Genomic DNA, 26,484 nt, shown 5'->3' with positions numbered 1-26,484 from the left:
TATCTTACAATTTTATAAATTAAAATATTTTCTTTTATTTATCAAACTCATTAAATCACTTACAGATTTTCATAAAAATTTTCTTCTTCACTTTCCACTTTTTTTTGTTTAATCCAAACATGTTCACTCTTCACTTTATTTCTTTTCAAATCTTTTTTATTTTACTCCCTCAAATTCATAATATCCACTCAAATTCATTCTAATATCCAAACAAAAAGACTAGTTTTAAATCTTTAAAAACTTTTTATGGATGCAGTTAAATTTTAAGCATGTTAATAACAATAAATAGCTATAGTTGATATAAATTGGCCCATTTAAATGGGTATGGGTAGTTGTTAAGGTATTGACATGGAAGATTGTTGTAAGTGTGTAGTTGACAAAGAAAAAAGTAATTTTTTTATATTGCTTGAAAATAAAGTTGTGGAAATTACTGTTTGTAAATATTATGTAAAAGGGTTAAAGTAGTCAAAAATCTCTATTTTATATTAATATATATTTTGGTTGATAAAAAAATTATAGTTGATCAGACTGTTAATTACTTGATATGAACATATAAATAAGTGTTATTAATTATTTTTGTTAGATAAAAATTGCTCAGAGTCATATAGATGTAACGATTGAAAACTGTATAATAATTTATGATGAACAACACATATAGTGGTGGTATTTAAATTTATCATCACTGTCATTTTAGCTAAAAGAACAAAAAACAAAGGATCTTTTTCTATTATTTTTCCTTGTTGATTTACTTGGCCTATTTTGGCATATGCGTGGAGCAAGCATGATGTCCAACCACTAAAAGCTGAGAAATAGTGAGTCCATTGAAAGAACAGCAAGTGGAACCCTAATTCCCCTTTTACTAACTTCACCAATTCCTTCGCTTTCATAACGACTATGGACCAAGAAAACGATGTGTTTCAGATCATGCATCGTCCTCTTCATAACCCTAATTATTACCTATATCTCATCATTCACAAAACTGGAAACCTATTTGCACAAAATTTATATTGTTAAAGATATTACACAAAAAGAAAATGGTACATATTATATATGATCTGTGATTGAAAATATGTGGTGGTTCCTAATACTATAGAATAATTTATTTGAGATGAAAGATGAAAACTACTTTTAGATTTTTTTTTTTAAAAAAGATGAGTTTAAAAACTAGGTTTAGTCATCTTACAGTCAAATTAACCTAAAGTTTAGACATCAACTTATGCATCCTCCCTAAACAAACCCTTCATATATAAACTGAATCAGTGCATGATCAAATGCAAATGCATGTATAGAAAACAAAAAACTAAAAAGGACCTCTTACCAAACATCACTTTCAATTTTTTATAGCCTTACATTGGAACACTCATTTTAGAATATAAAAAATTGTTCAAAATAAGTGTTTTGGAAAATATTTCTAAATCTAAAAATACATTTTGAAATATTTCTTTAGGAAATCTATTTTTATATTTTAGATTAAATATTTCGGAAGACATTTCCATATCTGAAAGTACCTGAAAAATATTAAAAATAAGAAAGTGTAGGAATTTTTATTATATTTTTAGTTAAGGATAATTTAGAAATTTCAACTTGTATGAGAGTGGTGGAAGAAAAAATGGGATGCAAGCAGCCATGGTTTTGAACAAAAGCCCAAGCTGAGTTACAACTATGTATATAACTAAAATGGAGTTTTTCTTCCTACATCCCCTTTTTAATTCCTGCACCCTCATAAATGTCCTTACTGTTTGCAATTTATTTGATCCTTTTGAAATTTTATTTTTAATGTCCTTACTGGAGTGCAATTTATTCGAAAGACCTTACGGTTAAGATATTTAACATCAATTTTAAAATAATCTTACAAGTAGTTCCTTAAGAGAATCTTATACATGTAATTAATGAATAATGTATTTACTGTATTCAAATATACAACTTATCTTGAACTGCTTCATTACGCAGGACAATTCACCTTCACTCTAAAGCAAAGAAAAATACAAAAAAAAAAAAAAAAAAAAATCAACTATGCAACACAAGTTACAATATTGATAATAATGTCCAAACCGTTCATCCTAACATAACCAATGAGAATTGGACAAGCAGAATAAGAATGTGTATTTTCACAGGGATAAAAATGTCGATTTTTTCTTAAATTTTAATGATAGAATAGTTATTAAATGATAATGAAAATATTGTTATTTAAGAATACACCATGATCAATACTCCTTTCATGTTTTTTTTTTTTCAACGTGTGTAATTATACTTTAAAGAATAAAAAAAAGTAAATAAAACATCACTATAAGAAAATGTCTTATCAGTAACCAATCTTAGTGACTAAAAATTGTTAGTCACTATAGTAACCAATTTAATACCAATTTACAAAATTAAAATTTATTAGTTACTAAAATAGTCACTAATATAAATAAAAAATTATAATTGGTCACTAAATTTGTCACTAATTAATTAGAGAGCAATTTAGTAACTAAGTTATTTTGGTAGCCAAAACTTAGGTAGCTAATTTTTAGTGACCAGTTTTCTTTGGTAGCAAAAACTATGGTAGCTAATTTTAAAAACCAATTTAGTGACCAATTATAATTTTTTTATTCATAATAGTAATTATTTTAGTAACCAATGATTTTTTTTATTTTGTAAACTTGTATCTAAATTAGTAATTATAGTAACTAACAACTTTTGGTCACTAAAATTGGTTACTAATGAAGTATTTTCTTGTAGTGATGTACTGTATCAAATGGACAAAAAATCAATTTAGAAGTATGGTTATAATTTTTAATATGTATTGACGAATAAATTAAAACAAACTTCTTTTAATAATGTTGATATAGACTTAATATTTATAAGTTGGAAGTGTTGATGCACTTGTATTAGAAAACAATGTTCTGCATGTCTTGTAATGTCAACTAGAAGTGTCTTAGTTAGGAATTCAAGTGTTAGTCTAAGTTTCATATTGATTAGAAATGAGAAAATAGAGCACTATATAAGGATAAAGACCCATAAACTCATTGTCTTAAGGTTTTGGGTTGAGAGTAGTGTCAATGTCTTATATAGTTGGGTTAAGGTTTTATTAGTGTTGTATCTCTCCAATGAAACCTCCTTATAGACTTAACAGTGTATGTTGTCTTATAAATTATCTACATTTTAATGGTTGAGTTAGTGTGAAAAACATACCCAATTTATTATGAATTGTCTTCGTGTGATTGTGAGACTATGCATGTTTAAAAGGCATCTCTGATAATAAGAAAATAAAAAAGAATAAGTTTGAATTAAATCGGTTCAGTAGTTTAAGTCAAACACAAAATGGAACTTATCCTTAACGAAGTCATTCATGGAATCAGGACCAAACAAATTATTCACCATGTTGCATGTCTTAACGATTTTCCGCAACCGTTCTTTGTTGAATTTAAGAACACAAGAATTGTACAAGAAAATAGTCACCAAAAAGAACTTTAACTTTAAATGTCGTCAGAAATTTTCATTTCATTGAGGTTGTGTTCCCAAACTAGGTGAAATGCTATTAGATTTAGATAAATAGAAAATGACAGAATTGAACATGTTAATTCTAACTTTATTTTTTATTCACAAATCAATTCCTTAAATTATTCGTTTTGCTTATAATGATCTTAGATTTTTTATTATCTATTCTACTATTCAGCTTTATTTTAAAAAAATCAATCAAATTTAAAATATAATAAAACTTCATACTTTTAAATAGAAATCATACTTTCATTATATTAATCAATATCATAGTTAAAAAGTATATATAAAAAATTATCATCTATCAATATCTTGATGTTTATATATAAAAAAAAAGTTATTTATTATATATCCTTATGCAATAAAAAGTAAAACTGGAAAGTTATCTCAGCAAAAAATAACAAATCTTAATCTTAGAAGTGAAAGAAGAGACAATAATAATAATAATAACCTTCCTTGTATTAATTAATAAATGATCTAAAGATGACAAGGAAACAAATATAAAAACCCAAAAAGTAGCATCTTAAAGTAGCATTTAAGAAAACTACAAGCTAATTAAAAAAAAAAAAAAAAAAAACCATTGTATACTAAACATTGATAACAAGGTGACACAAGTTTTTCAGCAAGAAAAGAAAAACACTAAAAATTAACTGAAAAGTCTAACCAAACATAGCCGTCCTTTAATGATCAAAATCCAAATAATTGATTTGCAAGTAAATAATAATGCAGCAAAAAACTATCCTATCAAACATGAATCTATTTCTGTTAATCTCATTTATTGCCATGGTTTCCTCCATTTTCAGATGGGAATGTTGCATTGTCTTGAATAGATATTACAATCAGAACAAAATAATGTCTTCAGTAAGCAGCAAAAGTGCACAGATTAAGTATAGACTTCCGCCAGGATCCTCTGAAATTATAAACTTCGTCCTTAATCAATGCCATGTTTTTCACAGTAATTGCTCAGGAACAACCAATAAATTAAGCTCAAATTTCTTGTGACTTCCTCGATAGTTTCATATTTCTCTCAGTGGGTCCAGCTACAATCATTAAGCCAATTATATAGGAAGTCTAAAGAAGCTGGATTCATGATGTACCAAGACAAAAATCATTGAACTTTCCCTTTTTTCCTCCCACCTTCCATTTTGCTGAGTCTCGAATAACAACAGTACAGGTTTTGCCATCTGCGATGGAGGCAACCAAAGGCTGCACATCAAAACGATTTAACATAAATATTAGTACAAAATACAAACTTCAATGTAGCAACCACTGAATCTTTGAAGTAAAAGCTAGTACTCGCTAAGTATTTTCAGTGGATTGATCATAGAAAACTATGCAGTTGGGAAAGAAATAATGTGTGATAGAGAGAGTATTACCAATGAGCTTCAAAGTAGAAGCGGAGATGGTATTTCAGAGAGTGAGAACAAAAGGAGGGGCATCCCTTCTTGGCCCAGCAACAGAACGATAGACATAAACCTTTTTAGCATCTTGAGTTTCGTAGGTTTCTTCGTTTATGACTTCAACATTCAACCTAGGCTTTTGCCTGGCCAACAGTCTAACCCCATACATTGTTACTTCACAGTCTGACATCCACAGGGACCTCATTGATTCATACTTCCCTAAACCTGCCAGAAGAGCATCGTTGCCGAATGGACAGTCCCTTACCTCCAGTTTCCTCAGCTTTGGACAGCCCTCGAGCACACAACGCATGCCCATATCGCTGCTTCCGGCGAAAGCCACTGAAAGAGTTTCCAAGTTTTTTCCATACTTTCCTATGTACTCAAAAGTCAGGTCAGTCAGATAACCTGATAATGCAAGCCTCTGGAGTTTCCTGCAAGTCTTCACAACAGATCCAAAGGCCTCGTCCATAGGATCTTGTGTCATGTAATCTCGCTGACCGGGGTGCATGATGCACAGTCGAAAATGAGTGAAGTCAGGGCAGTTTTGTACAACGGTAGCAACGGCGGCATTGGTCATTTGACGGCAAAAGTAGAGAACATAGTGAAGTCTGGGGCACCCTTGAGAGACTGCAACAAACCCTGATTCAGTAACTCCGTGAGCAATGCCCTCGTCAAAGGGATCTGCAGGAAAAACACGCAGTTCCTCAAGCAATGGACAGTGTGATCCCACAGCTTCTAGTCCCTTGTCTTCAACTGTGTCCACGACCTGTCAGTTATTTAATGAGTAAGATGCATGTCCCAATACATTTTCATTAGCAGGGAAAGGAAATTTGATAAATATCTGCCACCCCATGCACCATCAACTTGGAATCACCACCATGTTAAATTCAACATGCATTTTGCATAACATATTATCATAAATTTAAAGACCATGTGAGGAAAAGACAATAAAAACTTAAACTTTTGGGCTTCTGTTCGTGAAAATTCCAATATCAATGAAACCATGCGATGAAGAACACGATAAAAAAGACATACCCAGAGACGCTCAAGCTTAGGGCAGTGAACAAGGAGCTTAGCAAGATCATCACTGTTAAGAGGAGCATAACTAAAATTCAAGAAAGTTAGATTTGTGCAAGCAGGGTACAGAACTGGAAGATACTGTGCTGTAGCTACCCATAACCCTGAAAGGGTGTGAAAACTTTTACAATTTTTGAATGCACTTTCAAGATCTGAGGACTGCTGTGCCGTCAGCTCTTGTGAAAATGAGCCAGTACCAAGCTCACCTAACTGAGGAGCATGAACAAGAAGCCTTTGCAATTGTTCCAGTGTTACACTTTTGTTAACCTTCAAAGTCTTTAATGATTTGCACCTACTGACAAGCTTCTCAAGTGCATCAAAATTTACATCGTTGTGAAGATTGGCAAAGTTCAGTACTTCCAATGATGTGAAGCTTTCAGGAAAACAGCTCAACCAATTGCCGTTCTTATCTTCAATACCATTCTCTTGTATGTCAAGTTCAGTTAAATTCCTGCATCGCGTAGAATGCAGAAGATTATGTAACGCTCAAAGGAAAGAGTAAGCATAGAAAGTGATCATAATGAAAACAATACCTATTTTCCATTACTTGATATGGAAATACTATGAGTTGAGATTTTGAAATCCATAAGAACGATTGTAAAGGTACCAAAAACGATATAGTTTTAATTAATGTAATCAACAATTTTACACTTTGTATGCTCCCAGTTATAAATTTGATCTACTTACACAAGATCCCCAGCTAGCTTATAAATACTTGTAGTTAAGCAGCTGAACATACATTTTGAGGGCTACCCTATCACTTCATAATATACGTATGTAATAGAGCAAACACAAATTCTACAGAGTATTTAGAATCGCACTATAACTTTTAAAATGAAAAGAAAATATTATTTACTTAACATTAATAGAACACAGGCTATGTCCACACGATGCATAATTGCACTGTATTTAAGTGAATTCCAACAAAACCAACCCATGAATTAATGGGAAATTCCCATTCTTGAACATGCATTATAGAATTTGTCATAGTGAAATAGTCATATCAACTTTACTCCAGCTAAAGAATAAATAGCATCTCAGGCATACAACTATAACCAATCTTAGCAAAAGTCTATTCTCATACTGGGCAGCACAAATGAGAAGGCCACCTTCTAGAGAATTAAAAGTCCATTGATTCCCTGTGTCTTACCTGCTTTTTTTATGGTATATATAAGGAATATTACCATGCTACCACTCAATTGATGCTTAAATGTTAATTTCGTCATACAAAAAAATAAGTGGCCCTCATAGAAAACAGTTCTGTAGTGGGATTCTGTTACCAATCGCAACAAAATTCACAAACATCTCACCACTAATATTTCGCAACAAAGCAGAACATACGAAAATGCCAAACAAGAAGCCAATCAAGAGGGGAAAAAATGTAAAAGAATGAATTAATTAAAGCTTAGATAAAACTTGAAGGCCAAAACTGAGAGAAAATAGCTTTAATAGCCTGACCTATTATTAGAATTGGTTAAAAGAGGCAATCAAAACTGGAGAATCAAATCAAATTTGTAAAACTGTTAAAAAGTAAACTCGAGAATTAACTGTATAACATCATCCAAAAGTTAAAAGCAGAGATCTCATATCTAGACAGTAACATCACCAGATGAAAAGAAAGCGATAAGAGAAACACAAGCATTAACAGAAAACATGCCACTTCACCAGTGATTCGTTACAAGAACACCATTCTCTCCAGCAAAACAATCAAACCATGCATATTACAAAGAAAATATTAACAATAGCAAAATGTAAAATTAAAATCCTCAAAGAATCCCAAATTGATTGCATTTACTTGATAGGACCCAACTCACACAAGAATTTAGAGACAAATGACTACTCTTACTTGCAATTAGTGGCGATTGAAGCCAAGCCATCAGTGCTGAATCCGTCACAACTGAGAAGGGAAAGGGCCTTGAAATTGGGGAAAGAGAGAGACAGATACTCCAAGCTCTCATCAGTAACAGTCATCCTCTTGAGCCTCAGCTCTTCAAGCCAAGGGTACTTCTCAGCAAACACCACCAGCCATGAATCAATATTAGCACCCCAATTTGCAGGAACCAAGTTGAAGTCAGAAAAACGAGGTTTCCCTTTCAGTGTGACACTTCGAATGTTAGGAAACCTGCGAGTTAGGATCTCAGGAGACACAGAATAGCAGTTACCTATGAACACACTCCTCCTTGACCATCTCTCAGCGTCATACCACTCTTTGCAAACCAAAGAAACCGAGCTTTTGTCCTTCCGAGATTTTAACATCCCAAGAACTCTTTCCAATACCTCATCAGGAAAAGTGGAGTTTGATTTTGGATTCTCCCTCTTTCTCCTACTCTCCATCTTCAACTCAAGAATAGAGAAACAAAAAAAGAGCCAAATTTTCCGGCACCTTATGGATCAACAACGAGATTTTTAAGCGGCCACTTTGTCAAATTATGGTAAAGCTACCAATGAAAAAGGAAGACTCAAACAAAGTGAACTTAAGGAGCAGAAAAAGAAACAGGTACAAGGAAAAGGGTTTGCAGAGAGCAGCAAATTGTCAATGACAATAAATAATTCCCGAAAAGAAAGTGTAAAAGCAGTGAAAGAAAAGAAAGAAATTTGCTGAGTGAACTCTCCAAAGTTGAAAAAGAACCTGCTGCTATGTACCCTTCACTGTTGACTACAAAGGTACCTGCTTTCAGCCATGCTTTCCCTTTGAACACGAGAAAAACACAGAATTTAAGGGCATTCAGAACTGAAACAAAAATTTGGAGACCCAAATGAGCTTGATGGAATCTGCGATCCGTTAAGAGGTGGAAGGAGATCCAGAAGCTATATATTTTATATGGGTGTGTATGTGAGAAGAGGGAGGAGAGAGAAAAGGTTAGGTCACTGAAACTTGGGATCTTTTCCCCTGAACGGAAACTCTCAAATCAGTTCTAGCTTATGATGAGTGATGAGGCCAACGACCATAGGCACTGATCACCCACGGCGTATTATAACAAAAGTAGAGGATCAGAAAAAGACGGAAGAAATAAAGTTTTCATCTTTGAAGAAGATTGGTTGCAGTTAAGAAGAAGATAGAGAAAAGGAAAAAGATAAGAGGCAAGTGATTGAGATAATTAGTGATAAAATATTGATAAAAGTAGCAAGATACTAAGGATGTTTCTACTGTTCAGTGTGGGGTTTATTTATAGTAACCCATCTTCGTTCTTAATGATATTTTGGAGGACTAAAAGACATGGTAATGTTAACCGCTGCTCCTTAAAGTGTAATTAATAAGCATAATTAATAACCATAAATGTCATCATTAATTGTGATAATAAATAAATTTTGAGACTAATAAGATTTATGATGCACCGATACTTCAATTTAAGTCACTTACTGAGAAATCTTTGAATAATGATCAATTTTAGTGATAAAAAATAATTAGTTATTATATAGGGACTAATTTAAGTACAATTTTTAAAATTAAAAATTATTGGCAACTAAAAGAGTTCCAAAAAATTACAATTAGTCTATAAATTGATAATCAACATAATTTTTATTGTAAATTAGTTTATAAATTGATCACTAACATTAGCTATCAATATTTTGATTATCAAAATAATTGATTTTTAAATTGCTTAGTAACATTAGTTGCAAAGGTTTTGACTATCAAAATAAGTAGTTTCTAAATTGGTCCCTAATTAGGAAATTGGTCTCTAACATATTTTTGGTTACTAGAATTTGTCCTTATTTAAGAGTTTTTTTATAGTGGTACTTTTATGATGATAATAATTTTTTTATGTTGATAACTTCTGTACATATAATTTTAATTTGGATTCACACTAACAATCATATATTTATTATGGCTTTAAGAATTATTGTACACACTTCTTAATATTCATATATCGCGTATTTATCACGTATATCACGTATTGTATCCTATTATTTTCAAAATAAGCATATTGACATATCATATACGTGTCTGTCTGTATCTGATACACGTATCGTATCCGTGTATCATAGCTAATGAGTGTTACAAGAGTACTCGTTAAGGTGTAACCTATGATGTAAGGATACTTCAATTTAGGTCATGTGTCTGAAACTTTATGATATTTTATTGATATTTAGCAGTGAAGTATTTAATTTATAAAGTCGTAATATACTACTAGAAAATCTTTGAATGATGACTAATTTTAGTGACAAAAAATAATTAGTCATTATATAGTGACTAATTTAGGTACCAATATAAAAACTAAAAATTATTGGCAACTAAAATAGTTCTAAAAAAATTATAATTGGTCTCTAAATTGATAATTAAAATAGTTTTTATTATGAATTGATTTCTAAATTGGTTACTAACATTAGTTACCAAAATTTTGAATTGATTTGTAAATTGGTTACTAACATTAGCTACCAAGGTTTTGACTACCAAAATAATTGGTTTATAAATTGGTCACTAACATTATCTAACAAAGTTTTGCCTACCAAAATAATTGGTCTCTACTTAGAAAATTGGTCTATAACATATCTTTTGTTACTAAAATTGGTCATTATGTAAGAGTTTTCTTGCAGTTATACTTCTATGATGACAATAATTTATATTTTTTATGTTGACCACTTTAGTACAAATAATTAATTTCATTAATTAAAATAATATAAATTTATATAACTAATTTTATGAAGACAAAAGTGTCCTTTAAAATTTATAAACACTTTGACACAAAATAAACACTTTGAAATTCTTAAAACTTCTACTAGAATGCAAGAAAAAATATCTCTTTGACAAGGGAAGAGTCTCTCCGTGGAAGCTTAAAATATTTGAAAGATACAATCTTTAATTCTTGCAAAAAAAACAAAAATCTCTTTAAAATTTATAGTCATTTTCAAAAGTCTCTCATGTGAAAAAAATTCTCCTTTTTTCATAATATCTTTTGTCACACCTTCAAATTAATTTTCTTTTTTACGTTTAATTATATTTTAATTTTTAGTAATATTAAAATATAGTTTTATTATTTAATTAGTTTTTAACTTTTTATAGATGTGGATCAAATAAATTATTAATTAGAGTTGTATATCACTTATGGACATTTTTGTCCTTTCAATAAAATGAAATTGCATTTATGAGATTAGGTCAAAATTCATTTAATATTACAGTTAATTATATAATTATAACTCAAGACATTAATTATTAACCAATGTTCTTAGCTCGACACGTAAATAATTATGGAAAATGCTAATCAGGACAGTGGTTCAGGGTAATTAATGATTTTTAATTTTACTATTTTTACATTGAAAACTAAAATAATTAATTTCATTAATTGAAATAATATAATTTTATATAATAGATTTTAGGTATAATTACTGATTTAGACTCCTAATTTTTTGGTTTAGTTTAATTTGGTCCCCTTTATTATTTGTTGGTTCAATTTAGACCTCCAATTATTTTAAAAGGTTCAATTTGGTCATTTATGTTAAGTTGAAGTTAACACTGTATCCATATATTACATGTGTCAAGTTGTGGAATTTTCATTACTTTTAAATTTTTTAATTTTTTCTAAAAATATATAAATTGTCACGTGTTAGATTACCGTCATGCCACGTAGCAGTTTACTGTCGTGACACGTGACAATGGTATTAGTTATTTTCAATTTAGTCATCTATTTAAATTTTTGGTTCAATACCCATACTTTTTAAAATGATCAAATATTGTCATCTCCAATTTGAGACAAAATTAGTAAAAAAGTTTAATTATAACTTATATATACATGTTAAAATATTTTTTTTTTTGAATTTATACATCAAATCAATCCACCTAAATATTCAAATTATTTTATTTTTAACAAGTGTACAATTTTTCAAGTGTAAAAAATTACAAGGGTAAAAGTGAAAAAAATAAAATAATTTGAGTATCTAGGTAGAATTTGATGTATAAGTTCAAAAAATTATTTAACATGCATATATAAGTTCTAATTAAGTTTATTTTTTTATTTTGTTTCAAATGGGAGATGGTAAAATTGGATCGTTTTAAAAAATAGAAGTACTAAATTGAACCAAAACTTTAGATAGAGAGCTAAATTGAAAATAACTACTATTACGTGTCACGACTATAAATTGTCACGTGGCACGACATTAAGCTGACACGTGACGGTTTATATATTTTTGGAAAAAAAATAAAAAAAAAGTAAAAAAGTAAAATAAATAAATTAAAAAAATTGTAAATTCCACGGCTTAACACGTGTCATGTACAAACACGGTGTTAACTCTAACTTAACGTTGATGATCAAATTGAATCTTTTAAATAATTGGAGGACTAAATTGAACCAACAAATAAATAAGAAGACAAAATTGAACCAAACTAAAAAAAAAGGAAACTAAATCGGTATTTATACCTAAATTTTATAAAGACAAAAGTGTCCTCTATAATTTCTAAACAATATCTCTCACATAAAATAAACACTTTCAAACTTCTAAGGTCTTTACTAAAATGAAAAAAAAAAAAATTCTTTAACACTTGAAGAGTTTCTCACCGGAAGCTTGAAATGTTTTAAAGTCTTTAATTTTTGCAAAAACAAAATCTCTGTGAAATTTATAGTCTTTTTCAAATTATGTTGTTGTGAAAATATTGCACTTTCATGTGAGAAATTTATCCTTATTTTATAATATCTTTTGTCACTCCTTCAAATTAATTTTTTTTAAGTTTAATTATATTTTAATTTGTAATAATATTAAAATATAGTTACTTTATTATTTAATTTTTTCTAACTTTTTATAGGTGTGCATCAAATAAATTATTAATTATGATTGTATATCACTTATGTGCAGTCCTTTAAATAACGTAAAATTATATTTATGAATATTAGATCAATATTCATTTAATATTACAGTTAACTGTGCATTTTTATAAAATTTTAGACATATTAATTATTCTTAACTAGTGTATTAGGACACTGGTGAGCAGAACCCTTTATTTTATAAGTCATGCTACTGGTTAAGAATAATTAATGCAAACTAAATTTTACAAAGATTCATAATTAATTATGATATTAAATGAATTTCGTCCTAATAATTATTAAAGTAATTTTACTTTATTTAAATGAAAAAATACCGGTAAATGTTGTACAATTGTAATTAGTATTTTTATTTGATGTACATCAATAAAAATTAAAAAAATAATAAAATAACTATATTTTAAGGTTACTAAAAATTAAAATATAATTAAACATAAAAAATTTAAATTAACAGAAAAACCAACAAAAAAAAGTGTTAAAGATCTTAAAAGTTTACAAAAAAAATTAAAATATTAATTAAATAATAAAATAACTCTATTTTAATGTTGTTAGTATTTTCAAAGAGATTTTTTTTTTTGTATTTTGTAAAAATTAAAATCCTATCTTTCAAAAGTTTCTCTTCACATCCCAAACTTTCATTCATAGACTCTTCAAGTGTGAGAGACATATTATTTTGTGTTAAACAGAGACCTTAAAAATTTTAAAGTGTTAATTTTTTGTATAGGAGAGATATTCTTTAGAATTTTCAATATTTTTATCTTTGTAAACTTTGTTATATGAATTTATAATATAATTAGTTAATAGAGTTAATTACTCTATATTTCAACGTAAAAATAATTAAATTAATGATCATTATTTATACCTTAACGAGTCTTCTTATTTTATTTAAAAGATAAAAATATTTATAACTATTATTAAGTTGTAATTGATAATTTATTAATCAAATAGTAATATAATTTTAACGGTAGTTACAATGTAAGTTAATAAAATTATATTAAAAATATGAATATTATAATACTGTTTTAATTTAAAGGAATTGGAAATGTTAACACTATGAAACTCTTTAAGATATAATTAATAATTTTTTATTTTACTATATTTATGTTAAAATATGAAATAATGAATTCCACTAATTAAAATAATATAAGTTATAATTATTATACAATTGTAATTAATTTTTATAAATAAATTTTGCTCTCAATAATCATTAATACAATTTTACCTTTTATTTATAGGACAAAAATGTTAATAAGTGTTATAAAGTATAATTGATAATTTATTTGATGCACACACAAAAATTAAATAATTAAATAAGTTTAGATGTTAACACTTTATCACTTGACAGTTTATAAACTAGGTTGCTTATTATTTTTTGTTGCTTTCTATGTTAATTTAAGTTTAATTATTTTTTAATTTTTAACAACATTACAATGAAATAGAACGGTTATAAAGAAAGAGAAACGATACAACAATGTCAACAATGTTAAACTTATCTTATTATTTAATTTTTTTTTTGTGTATCAAATAAATTATTAATTTTAAAATCGAGATTATGTTGAGTAGTGAAGGATTCATATAATGGTAAATTGTTGGATCGTATACTGATAGTAAATTTTACTTTTTATACAAACATAATGTATAGAGTTGTCAAAATGGATTGAACTCGCAAGCCAATCCGGCTCACCATGGATTTGGGTCAGGTTGGGATGAATTTTTTTTACAAATTTCAATACGGTTGATTTTTGACCCAGCTCACTCGGGTTGAAGGTGAGCCAGGTTGGTGCAAATAAAGGGTCACACAAGTGTTTTTTATTAAGTTGGACTTTGCATTTGGGTCATATTAGGTTGTTTTTTTAACCCAACACATAGATATTTTGTATTTTTGTGATTTTGGTTTGTATTTGGATTCTATTAAAGTTTATTTAGATTTTAATTATAATTATAATTTAGTTTTGACTAAAAAATAAATAAATAATTGTATTTTTTTTAATTAAGTGAATCCGTGAGTCAATCCATTTAATCCACCAACATGTTGGGTCGGGTTCGAATTTTTTTGGCTCGCTAATAAGTGAGTCGGGTTAGGGTTGACTCACTAAGTGATCAACTCGTAATGGGTCGAGCCGGATCAGGTCGGGTTACCCGTTTTGACATGTATATCACCAAACATACATACATGAAAATAAAATTAATCCATTGTCAATAATTAGTCAAACATAAATTTACAAAATTCATCACTTATTTTGCTTTGTGAGTGAGAAGTGTAAGGCCCTGTTCTTTTCTGCCTTTAAATTATAGGGCTGCCCCAAATTTAATGGGCCTAAGAGCTGGCCCAAAGGTTAAAACTGATCCTAGTCTGCCCTAATGCGTACGCTTTCACTCTTTCAGAAACCAGCCGTCATCCCCTTGCTCTCACAAGACGCTCTGCTAGGGTTTCTCCCCAAGCCTTCTCGAACTAGCTCTGAACCAGTCCCTACTACACGTAAGTGCCCCTTTCTAGATCATATGAGTTCCATTGTTGTTCATTTGCATTTCACAGTTAGGGTTTCGTGTTAATCCGCCCCTTTGTCCCGTGTACCTTCTGCTTTTAGCTCATCAGTGCGTTCTTAGGACTGCAGTGCTCGCGGTCGTGCTGCCAAGGTTCTGTTAACCCTTTTTCCAGGTACGGGAAGTTAGGGTTCGAGTCTAAGTTGTGTTTTTATGCCTGTTCTTGAGTTTGCGAATCGTTTGTATGGGATAATCGTTGTTCTCGATATGTGAGATGTTTTGTGTGATTGGCTGGGTTGATTGATGCATCTGTTGTAGGTGAAGCTATGGCGAAGACTGATAATCTCGCCCAGGCGAGTCAGACTCGCCTAAGCGAGTCTGGCGGAGGCTCGCCCAAGTCTCTTTCGCCCAAGGTCACCCAGGCGACCAGCTCTTTAATTTTGAGCGAGCAAACAACTCGCCCAGGCGAGAGGGATCTCGCCTAAGCGAGATCCCGCGTTGTTTTCTGTTCCTATTTTGAGCCCTCGCCTAGGCGGAGGGGAACTCGCCTGAGCGAGACTGTCTCTCCTGAGCGAGACCCTTCAACCTGAGCGAGGTGTTGGGCGAGACAGCGCTGTGTTTGGATGTTTGTTTATTCCTGGATGATTGGTTTTGGTTTGGGTATGAATGTTATGATGAGGGACATGTATATAATGGAGTATGATGTATACGTAGCATGATTCATGAATTATAAATGATGGGTTTGGTATGAGTATCGGCATGTGAACTAAATGAGATGGGTGTTATTAAAGTGGCATGATAATGAGATGAGTTGGATCCCATGTACATTGATGGATTATGATGAGTTGGAACGAGTTGGACCTGGAAATGTGAAAGGTAATGGCTTTAAAGGTTGACATAATGAATGTATCCTTGAATGGTGAATACTATTTGACTGTATGATCGTATTTTGTCTGTGTCAGTGCATAATTCCTTGGGGTCTCTAGGTGAGACTTTCAGGGTCGCGCTTCAGTGGTCGAGACATAATTCCATGACCCCTGTTAGTGGGTGTCTATGGTGGTGCCCCATCTGTATAACTAGGTAAGGATTCAAGGTAAGGTTGCATTCTGACACTCTAAGGAGTCAGTTAGTCTCACCTAGAGTGGACTGACTCCTGTGGTGAGAGTAGTAGGAGGCCTGAAATCTTCTAAGGGCTAACCTTGTGGTGAGGGAAATTGATTTATTGTAACACTGTAACACATAGCTCGGGGGTGAGCAGAGGTATCCACCACAAGCGCAAACATCCGCTGAATCCGACCAAGTTATATGTATCCGGATGAGTCGAGTCGTAGTGTATTGTTTGGAAGGTCGTAATATGCTTGTGTGACATATATATGATGGACTGTGAATATGTATTTGACTTTCTTGATGCAATGATTTTGTATGCTCTGGCTTACCCTACTTTTGTTGTTGTGTGTTCTGCTGTGTGGTACTCTCTTTCGCGATGATCATCGACTTGTTGGTGTGAGCAGAGACGAAGAACACCCATGGACAATAGGGAGATGGTAATTCCGCTGCATAGTCCGTGTGGTTTGGACTTTGGTTTCTGTTGGGCTTTTCTTTAGGGTTATGGCCCATGTATTTGTTGTTCTTGGATTTGTATACTTTTAGTCAATCTGTTATCCTGTTTCTGTTGGCATCTTGGTGTGCCTAGTTTTGTAGGGGTGGCGTTAAGAACCCCAAGACTGCATTGTTATACTATTTTATGTGTGGCGTTTCTTTTAATTATGCGTACTAATTAAATGGGACGTTACAAGAAGTAACTATGTTCTACCAATAAAACAATAATTGGTTTACTCTGGGGGTAGAAATTAATCAAATTTTAAGGCAGCATAGATGTTTCATTGTATCCAAAATTTGTGACAAAAAAAAGGAAAAATTTAATTATATTAATTTTTAATCGAGTGATGTCGTGGTGTTACACAACTTTGTATTAATTTTGAATTGGAAAATAAATTTGAATAATAATTATATTAAATTTTAATTGGATGAATTTCTTTGTATTAATTTTTAATTAGAAAATGAATTTTAATAATAAGTGTATTAGTTTTTAATTGGATGAATATGGTGACAACACACATAGATTGAATTCAATTATCGAGGAAGGTGAGGAGACAATGCAACAGAAAATTTAAAGAAAATGTTTATATGATTTTACAATTTTATAGGTAATCTTACCAATCATTCTGTGTTACAATTATATGTGAAGTCTAACTCCTAAACCCTATATAAAATTTAGGATATTATTATTTTACTATTTAAATCTCAATTTTGACTACTTGACCTGAATATCATTAATGAAATGTTTTCCCTTTAAATAAAGTAAAACTATATTAATAATTATTTAGGTTGTAATTCATTTAATGTCATTAATTGTTTTCTTTTTATATTTTTTTAAAAATATTTTTAAATTTTATCAATTAGTTTTGATTAACGTTTGCAAATTTGATAAATGTCAAAACAATCAGAAAATGAGTACGAGTATATAGTCATTATACGATGAGGATGAGACAAAAATTTAATATGCATTAAATTTGGGTATGAGAATGATGATAAATTTTAAGTATGAGATAGTAAAACTCGTTCTACCTCGCCCTGTTGTCATACCTATTTATGAGATAGGTCTAAAACTAGTCTTTTAAGTTGCTATAGCACACAATTTGTAATAAATAAATTTATTAGATTATATAAAAAAATTAAATGAGTTTTATTGTATAAATGAAATTTGTCTCGTTTTAAAAAATATATTACTATATAATTGTAATTTTAAAATTTTTGAAATTATTAAAATTTTACTGAATTTTTTGATATTTCTATTTATTTTCTGAAAGTTATATAGATTTTTTTTTTATTTGAACAAGTTATTTTATTTAATTCAGTTCATCTAATAAATATTAATTAGATTAACTTTTTATTTTAAAAAAATATTTTTTAATTTCTCAATTTAAACTACGGTTACTTTTTATCCTATCATTTTCACCCAGCATCAATATAATGAAAATACATGTTATCTCTAAAAATATCAATCATTAATAAAATAGAATAACTTTTGAAGTTATTATAATAATAATAGTGATTCAATTCTATTTCCCTATTTTCAAAACTGAAATATTAATTATTTCAATTTATACTAACATTAATTGTTTTTCATTTCAACTAAATAAAAAACTAAAATTATAACTCCATTTATACTAAAAGTGATGTAATAATATTTTTCTATGCATAATGAAAATACATAATAATAAATAAAAAGAAATTAAAAATAAAAAATACATTAAAATATAATAAATAATAATAAAAGAAAATCAAATAAGTTTCATATTAAAAGCTAGTTAAAGTAACTTCTTAGTTAGAGCTTCCTAAATTAAATTACTTTAAATGCTTATCACACACTTGGTCAAAATTGATTAAAATATCTTATAAATAAGTCAAATAAATTAGTAATATTAGCTTCATTAAATACACTTGAAAACTATGATTTATTTTTATTTATTTGATATATATATATATATATATATATATATATATATATATATATATATATATATATACATCAATTAATAATATTAATATCTAGAATTTAGTTAAAATGTATTAACTGTTTAAAAAATTACCTTTTTGGGTAATAATATATAATACAAAAGATATATTTCTACGTTTATAATAATTTCAAAAGTTATTTTAATGTTTTTTATTTTTTTTTATCATATTTTGTAGAAACAACATGTATTGTCTTATCCAGGTATCGAAAATTAATTCAGCCGGATTTAAAAATATAAAATCTAATTAAAAGATGGCATATTAAATTTCGTTCTTTTTTTAGGAGATTAAATTATTTGATTGTTTGGGAATTGAAACTTATATTTATTATTTATTCAACTTTTTATTAATACAATATTATTATGAATTATTATCCGTTGTTGTGAAGTTCATTTTTTGTTTTAAAAGTTTTGGACCTGGTTTTATTAGAAGGTTTAAGGTTAGTCCACTTGTCTTCCAAGATCCATTTTTGCTGCTTTCTTATTTCCCATTTTGCACCCTTAAAATAAAACATCTCACTCTTTTGTCCCATGTTTGAAACCAAAGCTGAGCTAGGGTTATTGAGAAATCCTCCTCCAAGCTAATAAAACATTCTTCCTCCAAGTAAGTTTAACACTAAAACTTTGTGTTTTCCTTCTTTTCCATTTCACTTGCTTTGGTTCTGTCTTGAGTTCGTCTCTAGAGCCTTATTCTCGTTCTTGTGTGCATAATTTTCAAGTCCTTAATATGTTTCTGGAGTTGTGGTGTTGTTCCTGTTAAAGCTCTCTTCCTGCAAGTCTATTTTCTAGTTTCGAGGTAAAAGAAGCTAGGATTTTGCACGTTTTTAAAATATTTTGCTTGTTTTTGGTTATGTTTTGCGTTCTTAATGCTTGGATGATGTTTGTGATTGTGTGAAAATATATTGTTTGTGTGGATGGCTGGATTTCTACTGTTGCATACAGGAGCAAGAGATAAATTGTTATTCTCGCCCAGACGAGAATCCTCTAGCCTAAGCGAGAGTAGCAGAGAACTCTCTTTTGTCTTTGCTCGAGTTGTCGGTCAAGCGAGAAGGTCTAGCTTAAGCGAGAACTCACAGTGATGCACTATACCTTCTGTTCAAGTTCTCGCCTAGGCGAGGAGAGTCTAGCTTAAGCGAGGGGACCCTGTCGCTTAAGCAAAACCTCTTAGCTTGAGTGAGAATGGGGCAGATTAGCTTTAAACTATGTGATTTTACTTATGGATTGATTGAATTACTCCTAGAAGCGTGAACATGTGACTATGCATGTATTATAGAATATTTTGAATTGAAATTGTTGTCCTTGGTATGAAATGAGAATGGATGTGTGAGAATATGTATATGATATGTGCTTGACGTAATTCCATGAGTCTCTTGGGAGACTTTATGGTGGTGTTATGGTAGTGTATATAATTAAATAAGGATTCAAACAAGGTTGTATCTTGACACTCTAAAGAATCACTCAAACTCATGTAGAGTAGACTGGTTCAAGTGATGAGAGTAGCAGGAGATCCTAGTCTCTGGCAAGATAATAGACTTAGATGATCATGGAATAACGTTTTGCGTGGTAGGGTGAAATCCATTGTCAGTGGCTCTGCAAAGCAGTAAAGACCACCACAAGTGCAAGCAACCAATGAATTCATTCTCATTACATGTATTTGGATAATCGAGTTATATGGTCTTTTATTGTTTGCTATCACATTTTTTGTTGTGCTTACTGATTTGCCTACTTATAACCTGTTTGCATATATGTATATCAAAATAATTTTTTTCCTCTAGCTTACCCTTTCTCTCTGTGTCTATTTCTTGTTTTGTTTTCCTTTTTTCAATTATCATCAATGTTGGTGTGAGCAGATGTGAAAACTTATGGTGATCGTGTGGACGGTGGAGATGCTACTATTTAGTTAGGCTCCCTAGATTATGCTCATTGTGAGCCTTTCTTCTTAAGAATTGTGTTATTTGTGATTCCATGCTCCGTGGAGCATTCCTTTTGCCAAATTGATTTATATTTTGAGATACGTTTATGACATTGTTTTGTGCCCTTGATCTTTCCTTCCGTTTCAGTATATTTTAGATAATTGATACTTTATTTATTAGAATTATCTATTAAATGGGATGTCACAATTGTGATTCACTTAAATATGTTAGTCAATTGTTAAGCTTTGAGAACATGCATGCTTTAAACTAGAAGTCCTTTTGTTTTTCAAAAACATAATTCTCTCAATTCTCTTCTAATCATCTAAGCAATCTCTCTTCCTAGTGAAGATTCAACATTAGGAGTGATCAGTTTGGAAATTCTACCAAAATTCTCTTTCATTTTCTTTCTTTAAGTTAAATTTTTTGCTCATTACAATACAAAGTAATATGTTTTTTCCTCACATGCAAGCCTTTTTAGAGTGCATGTTAGTTTCCTTTGTTCTTAATGAAACTCTGTTTGTAGTTGATTCTAGAATTCTACCTTGATAGTTGAATCAAGCCTTTGTTTTGTACATAGAGTGATGTTTCGTGTGATACTATGAAAAGGGGCAGAGTCGTGATAGTCCAATTCTTTAAGGTAATGAAAGCTAACCATTTAAGTTGTTTTAAGTAGTGATACTGACAATAGAAAATTGAATTTTTTAAAGGGAAGAACATTTGATATTATATATATATATATATATATATATAAGATTTTATGCACCATGCTAAAATTGTCTGCAGAAAATTTGTTGATTTTAATGGGCTGTAGGGAATTAAAAGTTTAAATTGTTAGTTTGCATATGTTTTGCTAAATAATTTGCTAGAAATTGTGTTTTTGAACCAGGAGTAACAATTTAGTGTGGATTAAAGATGGTATTGAGAGAGTTCGAGCTTGGGGTGGAAATTTGGTATGGAAAGATTTCAGATGGATGATACTAGATAGAAATTTGAGAAGTAGTGCTCATCTTATACTGTCGAATACTGACTTGGACAATTCATAAAAACAGAGTTGGGGGTTTAGACAGATAGACTTTTTGGAAAGTTCTTTTGAGAAAACTTTTGTAAACACTATTCTATGTACTAATTGAATATTCTTAGAGAGTATAAGACACCATGTGAAGATTTGGCCCAAGTCATCACCATGGTTCTTCAGAGCATTGTATTGTTTTCATCAAGTATCAAAATTATTAATCGCTTTCCTTAACTAGATTGACACTTCTATACTCAAAATGTTCTCTTTACAAACTGTACCTTTCATAAATTACTCTCCCTACATATAACAAACTTTGATCAACGATCACACCACATAAAAAAGTTAAAGTATATATATATATATATATATATATATATATATATATATATATATATATATTTTGCGATAAGTTATTTTTAGCCTAAACCTTAGTGTACTTATAAAATTGATTATTATCAAATTTATAGATGAATTTTTTTTTTAATAATTGTGTATGTTATGTTTATAATTAGAGAAAGAAATATTAAGTAAGTAACACTACAAGACAAATGCATAAACGATAATGACATAAACTTAAAAGTATTAAATAAAAAATTATAATTTAAGAAACCATGATTTTTCTAATATACTAATATGTGGCCGTGCATACACACGAGTTTTTTATTTTTGTTTTTCTATAGAATAATAATATAATTATTATTATATTTATCTAAATAAATTTAAAAATTATATATATTAATATTATTAATAATTATAAATTATAAATTTTTAAAATATTATAAATTTATTTAGTAAAACTATTTAGTACAACAACATTTTTTATAATTAAAAAAAACACTTATAATAATAACAACATTATAAATAATAATAATAATAAACTAATGATAATAATAATAAAAATATTTATACTAAAAAATAATGTGAATGTTAATACTAATACTAATATTAACAACAATAATTTATAACTATATATAAAAAAATGTATCCTTTTTATGTTTATAAATTTATCCTCTTAATTATTATTTTTAAATTTAAATAATTATTCATATAAAAAAGTTACTTTTCAGTTTTATCATTTTATTACTAGTTTTAGTAATTAATTTTTAAATTTAAATAATTACTTTGATGGTGAGATAAATCAATAACAAAACAAATAAAAGTGCAAACAATTGAGATATGTTCCCGTAATAAACAAAAGTATAATGTATGTCTAACTATAATAACAAAAAAAAATAATATTAATAAAAATAATATCACTATAATAATATCCTATAGTGATAAAAATATTAATAACAATAGAATAATAATAATATCACTATAACAATATCTCGTAGATAATAACAACAATAATCTATAACAATATATAAAGAGGATTCCCTCTTTTGTGTCCATTTTAAAATACCAATTTTACCCTTTAAAATATAATTATTTATTAATTTTTTGATATATTTCACTTTATTTATCAACTATTATTCTTTATTTGACTTTATTTTTAATAAATATAATTTTATTTTATATATTAATTTAATAACATTACAATATTATCACCTACTAATATAATATCATGCATATTTAAAAAATATGTACACACAGGCGCGATAACGCCTGTGTTTAGCTAGTTATTACTAAAATCGTTTAATTAATGTATGAGCAAACTCGTCCAATGTATATTACAATATTATTCTAATTATTGAATAGACAAAGTCGTCTAATGTATATTAATAGTCTCATCAAAATTTTCTATGAAAAAGCTTGTCTAATGTATGTTGTTAGACTCGTTGAACAAACTCGTCTAATGTGTGTTGCAAGACTTGTCGAACAAACTCGTCAAATGTGTGTTGCAAGACTCATTTAATTGTGTATGACGACCTCACCTAATGCATCTACTATGTATTACTAAAATCATTTAATTAATGTATGATCAAACTCGTCCAATGTATATTGCAATATTATTCTAATTATTGAATAGACAAAGTCATTTAATGTATTAATAGACTCATCCAATTTTTCTATGAAAAAATTTGTCTAATGTATGTTGTTAGACTCGTCTAATCAATATATGAATGACTTGTCTAATGTGTATTGCTAGACTGGTCTGATTGATTCACCAACAACTCGTCCAATCAAAGTATTCGTAAACTCATCTAATCAATGTATGAAAAGAGTCATCAAATATCTTTTTTGTTACACTCTTCTAATTATTGTATCTATAATCTCGTCTAATGTGTACTATTAGACTCTTGTAATATTTTTTCTTATACTCGTCTAATGAGGGTATGGAAAGTCTTGTCTAATGTGTACTTCTACACTCATCTAATCAATGCTCATTTAATCAATGTATGTTTAATGTATGTTTTAAGATTCATTTAATGATAAGTAGTTTTTTAGCTTTTACCTTTTCTTTCAGTCTTACTAAAATTAGGGTTAAGTATGTTTATAGTATCTGCCAAAACGTTGACGCGAATTTAGAATTCGTCCATGTCCAAAGTTTTTATACATTTGGTCCTCAAACGTTAAACATGCAGTGATAGATTCCCCCTAAACTAGTTACATCAACTATTTTTGGTGTGTTAAATGTGTTTCATGCAAGCACTTTAATTATTTACATCGTTTGACACGTTTTCGCTCAGTATTATAGTTTTAATAAGTATATTTTTTTGTTCAAATATATATTTTAAACCTTAAAATGAACTATTAAGTAAAACAAAAATCCTTCTTAATATAGGTAGAAAAGTTACTACAATAAACGAAAGAAATCCTTTGAGTTTCAAGAAGTGGATAATGTTTTCTTAAAAGTTACATCCATGACTAGGGTTGGTGGAGCTCTAAAATCCAAAAAACTTTCACCTAAATTTATTTGTCTTTGTTTAATCCTTGAATAGATTGATTTTGTTGCATGCCAAATTGCTTTGCCTCCAAATCATTCAAAAATGTCTTTCATGTGTTCTAACTTCGTAAAAATATTAATGACTTTCTTTATGTTATATAACCTAATATAGTACAAATACGATAAAACCTTACATATGATATGTTTCCTGGGAGGATTGGAGATTAGAGGATTAAACAACTTCAAGAAATGGACGTGTGGGGATGTAGCTCAGATGGTAGAGTGCTCGCTTAGCATGCGAGAGGTACGGGGATCGATACCTCGCATCTCCATCTTTATGTTTTTTTTTATATGAAAACTATTCATAATACGTTTAGAATGTCAATATGTATGTAAAAAAGTAAAGGGTAGATTGTTTAAAAAAAAAAAAAAAGATATAACATATGTAAAGATATACAAATCTTTTATTAAAACTATTTTTTTGTTAATTTATTAATTTTAGTAACTACTTTTTTGAGGTGAAATATTTAAGGATAAATCAATGACAAAACAAATAAAAAGTATAAGTAATTTAAATATGATCCCGTGATTAAAAAAATATGTGTTAAGATCGAACGCTTACCACCACTAGGCCAAAAGTTATAACAATTAGTTAGGACACAACTCGTTTTACTTAAGAGCGTAACAATCCAAGCGCCACATTCATTTATGATTCGGCCCATTTGGCCTCTTCCACGGCACAATTGATGCCACATGCAACAATTTTAATTTTTCAGTTTTACCCTTACTTATCATTTTAAAAATTAATTATTTTATAAATATTTTACTTTTAACCGTTATCCTAAAAACCTCTTTTGTGTATATATTTTATTTTTCAAATTTTACTTATTATTTTAAAAATTAATTATTTTATAAATACTTTACCTTTAACCGTAATTTTAAAAACTTCTTTTATTTTTATGAATTATTTTATTTAACAACTATTTTAAAAATTAATTATATATTCTTAAAGTAAAAATTATTAATTTTAACTCAAATTTATATGAAATTTAAAAAAATTGCGAACACACATGCTGCGCGCAAGTATTTTCACCAGTACTAATAATGAAAATAACCCATAATAATAATACTAATAATAATAATAAAAATATTATTAATGATACAATACTACAAACATTGATGCTTATATTAATGTAAATATTAATATATAATAATAACATTGTTTATAATAATAATATCAATATTACTACTAATACTAATGCTACTGATGTACTCATATAAATTAAAATAATATTAATAATATTAATATTAATAATAATAATAATTTTATTGATAATAACAATAATGGAATAATAGTAGTAATTGTTTCTAGGAATTTTGTTAAATTAAACTACTGTTTTTAGGAATTTTTGCATAGTACTTTTTAAATGTTTGTTAATTATTGAAAATCATTATTTTATAAATTAAAAAATAAACATAATCTAATAAATATTTTATATATAACAGTGAATTAAATATTTTTTAATTTGATTTCTTAAATTAAACTATTATTTTAAAAAATGTTTTTAGGACTTTTTTGCATATGTAGTTTCTGACATCCCATTTTAATAGAATAATCTACTAAAATTTCGCATCACATAATTATAATATAAAAGAGCACACGACATGAAGCATACATGTATTAACTATTACAGTTATCCATCATATACTCGGAAAGAAAGTTTAGGCACACCATGATGTCATAAAGAACACAAAAGTACTATTGTCTTACAAAAGACTATTGATAGAGCAAGGAATTTAAAACTAAACACAGTTCTTCAAAAGGGACTCGACAGTGAGTCACAACCCAGACCATGGGAACCACCCTACACCACAACATCCTCACCTCCCTGAGAACCTCCAGGGGTTTCCACATATGCTCACACCAATAGTATTGGTGATCATTACAAAAAGGAAAA

At 28.9% G+C, this 26,484-nt stretch overlaps 1 protein-coding gene, 2 long non-coding RNA genes and 1 other non-coding gene across 4 annotated transcripts; 3 read left to right on the top strand and 1 right to left on the bottom strand.

Annotated features, from left to right (window-relative positions):
- Positions 1–4,095: 4,095 nt before the first annotated feature.
- LOC114177272 (protein TRANSPORT INHIBITOR RESPONSE 1-like) lies at positions 4,096–9,063 on the bottom strand. The gene is made up of 4 exons (XM_028062547.1): positions 7,804–9,063; positions 5,916–6,408; positions 4,857–5,646; positions 4,096–4,686 (listed from the first exon to the last, which is right to left on the bottom strand). The coding sequence occupies exons 1-3, from the start codon at positions 8,289–8,291 to the stop codon at positions 4,891–4,893; spliced, it is 1,737 nt and encodes a 578-aa protein (XP_027918348.1). The 5' UTR covers positions 8,292–9,063; the 3' UTR covers positions 4,096–4,686; positions 4,857–4,890.
- A 10,185-nt stretch (positions 9,064–19,248) lies between these two features.
- LOC114179968 lies at positions 19,249–20,796 on the top strand. The gene is made up of 2 exons (XR_003603556.1): positions 19,249–19,375; positions 20,622–20,796. It is a non-coding gene; the product is annotated as an uncharacterized LOC114179968 (long non-coding RNA).
- Positions 20,797–21,159: 363 nt separating this feature from the next.
- Positions 21,160–21,930, top strand: LOC114179969. Its single transcript, XR_003603557.1, has 2 exons — positions 21,160–21,321; positions 21,571–21,930. It is a non-coding gene; the product is annotated as an uncharacterized LOC114179969 (long non-coding RNA).
- A 2,855-nt stretch (positions 21,931–24,785) lies between these two features.
- Positions 24,786–24,858, top strand: TRNAA-AGC. Its single transcript has one exon. It is a non-coding gene; the product is annotated as a tRNA-Ala (tRNA).
- Positions 24,859–26,484: the final 1,626 nt, after the last annotated feature.

The sequence above is a fragment of the Vigna unguiculata genome, chromosome 3, assembly GCF_004118075.2.
Source record: "Vigna unguiculata cultivar IT97K-499-35 chromosome 3, ASM411807v1, whole genome shotgun sequence".
Lineage (NCBI taxonomy): Eukaryota > Viridiplantae > Streptophyta > Magnoliopsida > Fabales > Fabaceae > Vigna > Vigna unguiculata.
This window is presented reverse-complemented; position numbering and strand designations above follow the sequence as displayed.

Excerpts from the sequence above, each read along its gene's own strand:
- LOC114177272 (XM_028062547.1), bottom strand. The coding sequence starts at position 8,291 with ATGGAGAGTAGGAGAAAGAGGGAGAATCCAAAATCAAACTCCACTTTT. Across the intron at positions 6,409-7,803 it reads TCAATCGCCACTAATTGCAA|GAATTTAACTGAACTTGACA; the intron begins GTAAGAGTAGTC and ends TACGCGATGCAG. Across the intron at positions 5,647-5,915 it reads CTAAGCTTGAGCGTCTCTGG|GTCGTGGACACAGTTGAAGA; the intron begins GTATGTCTTTTT and ends AATAACTGACAG.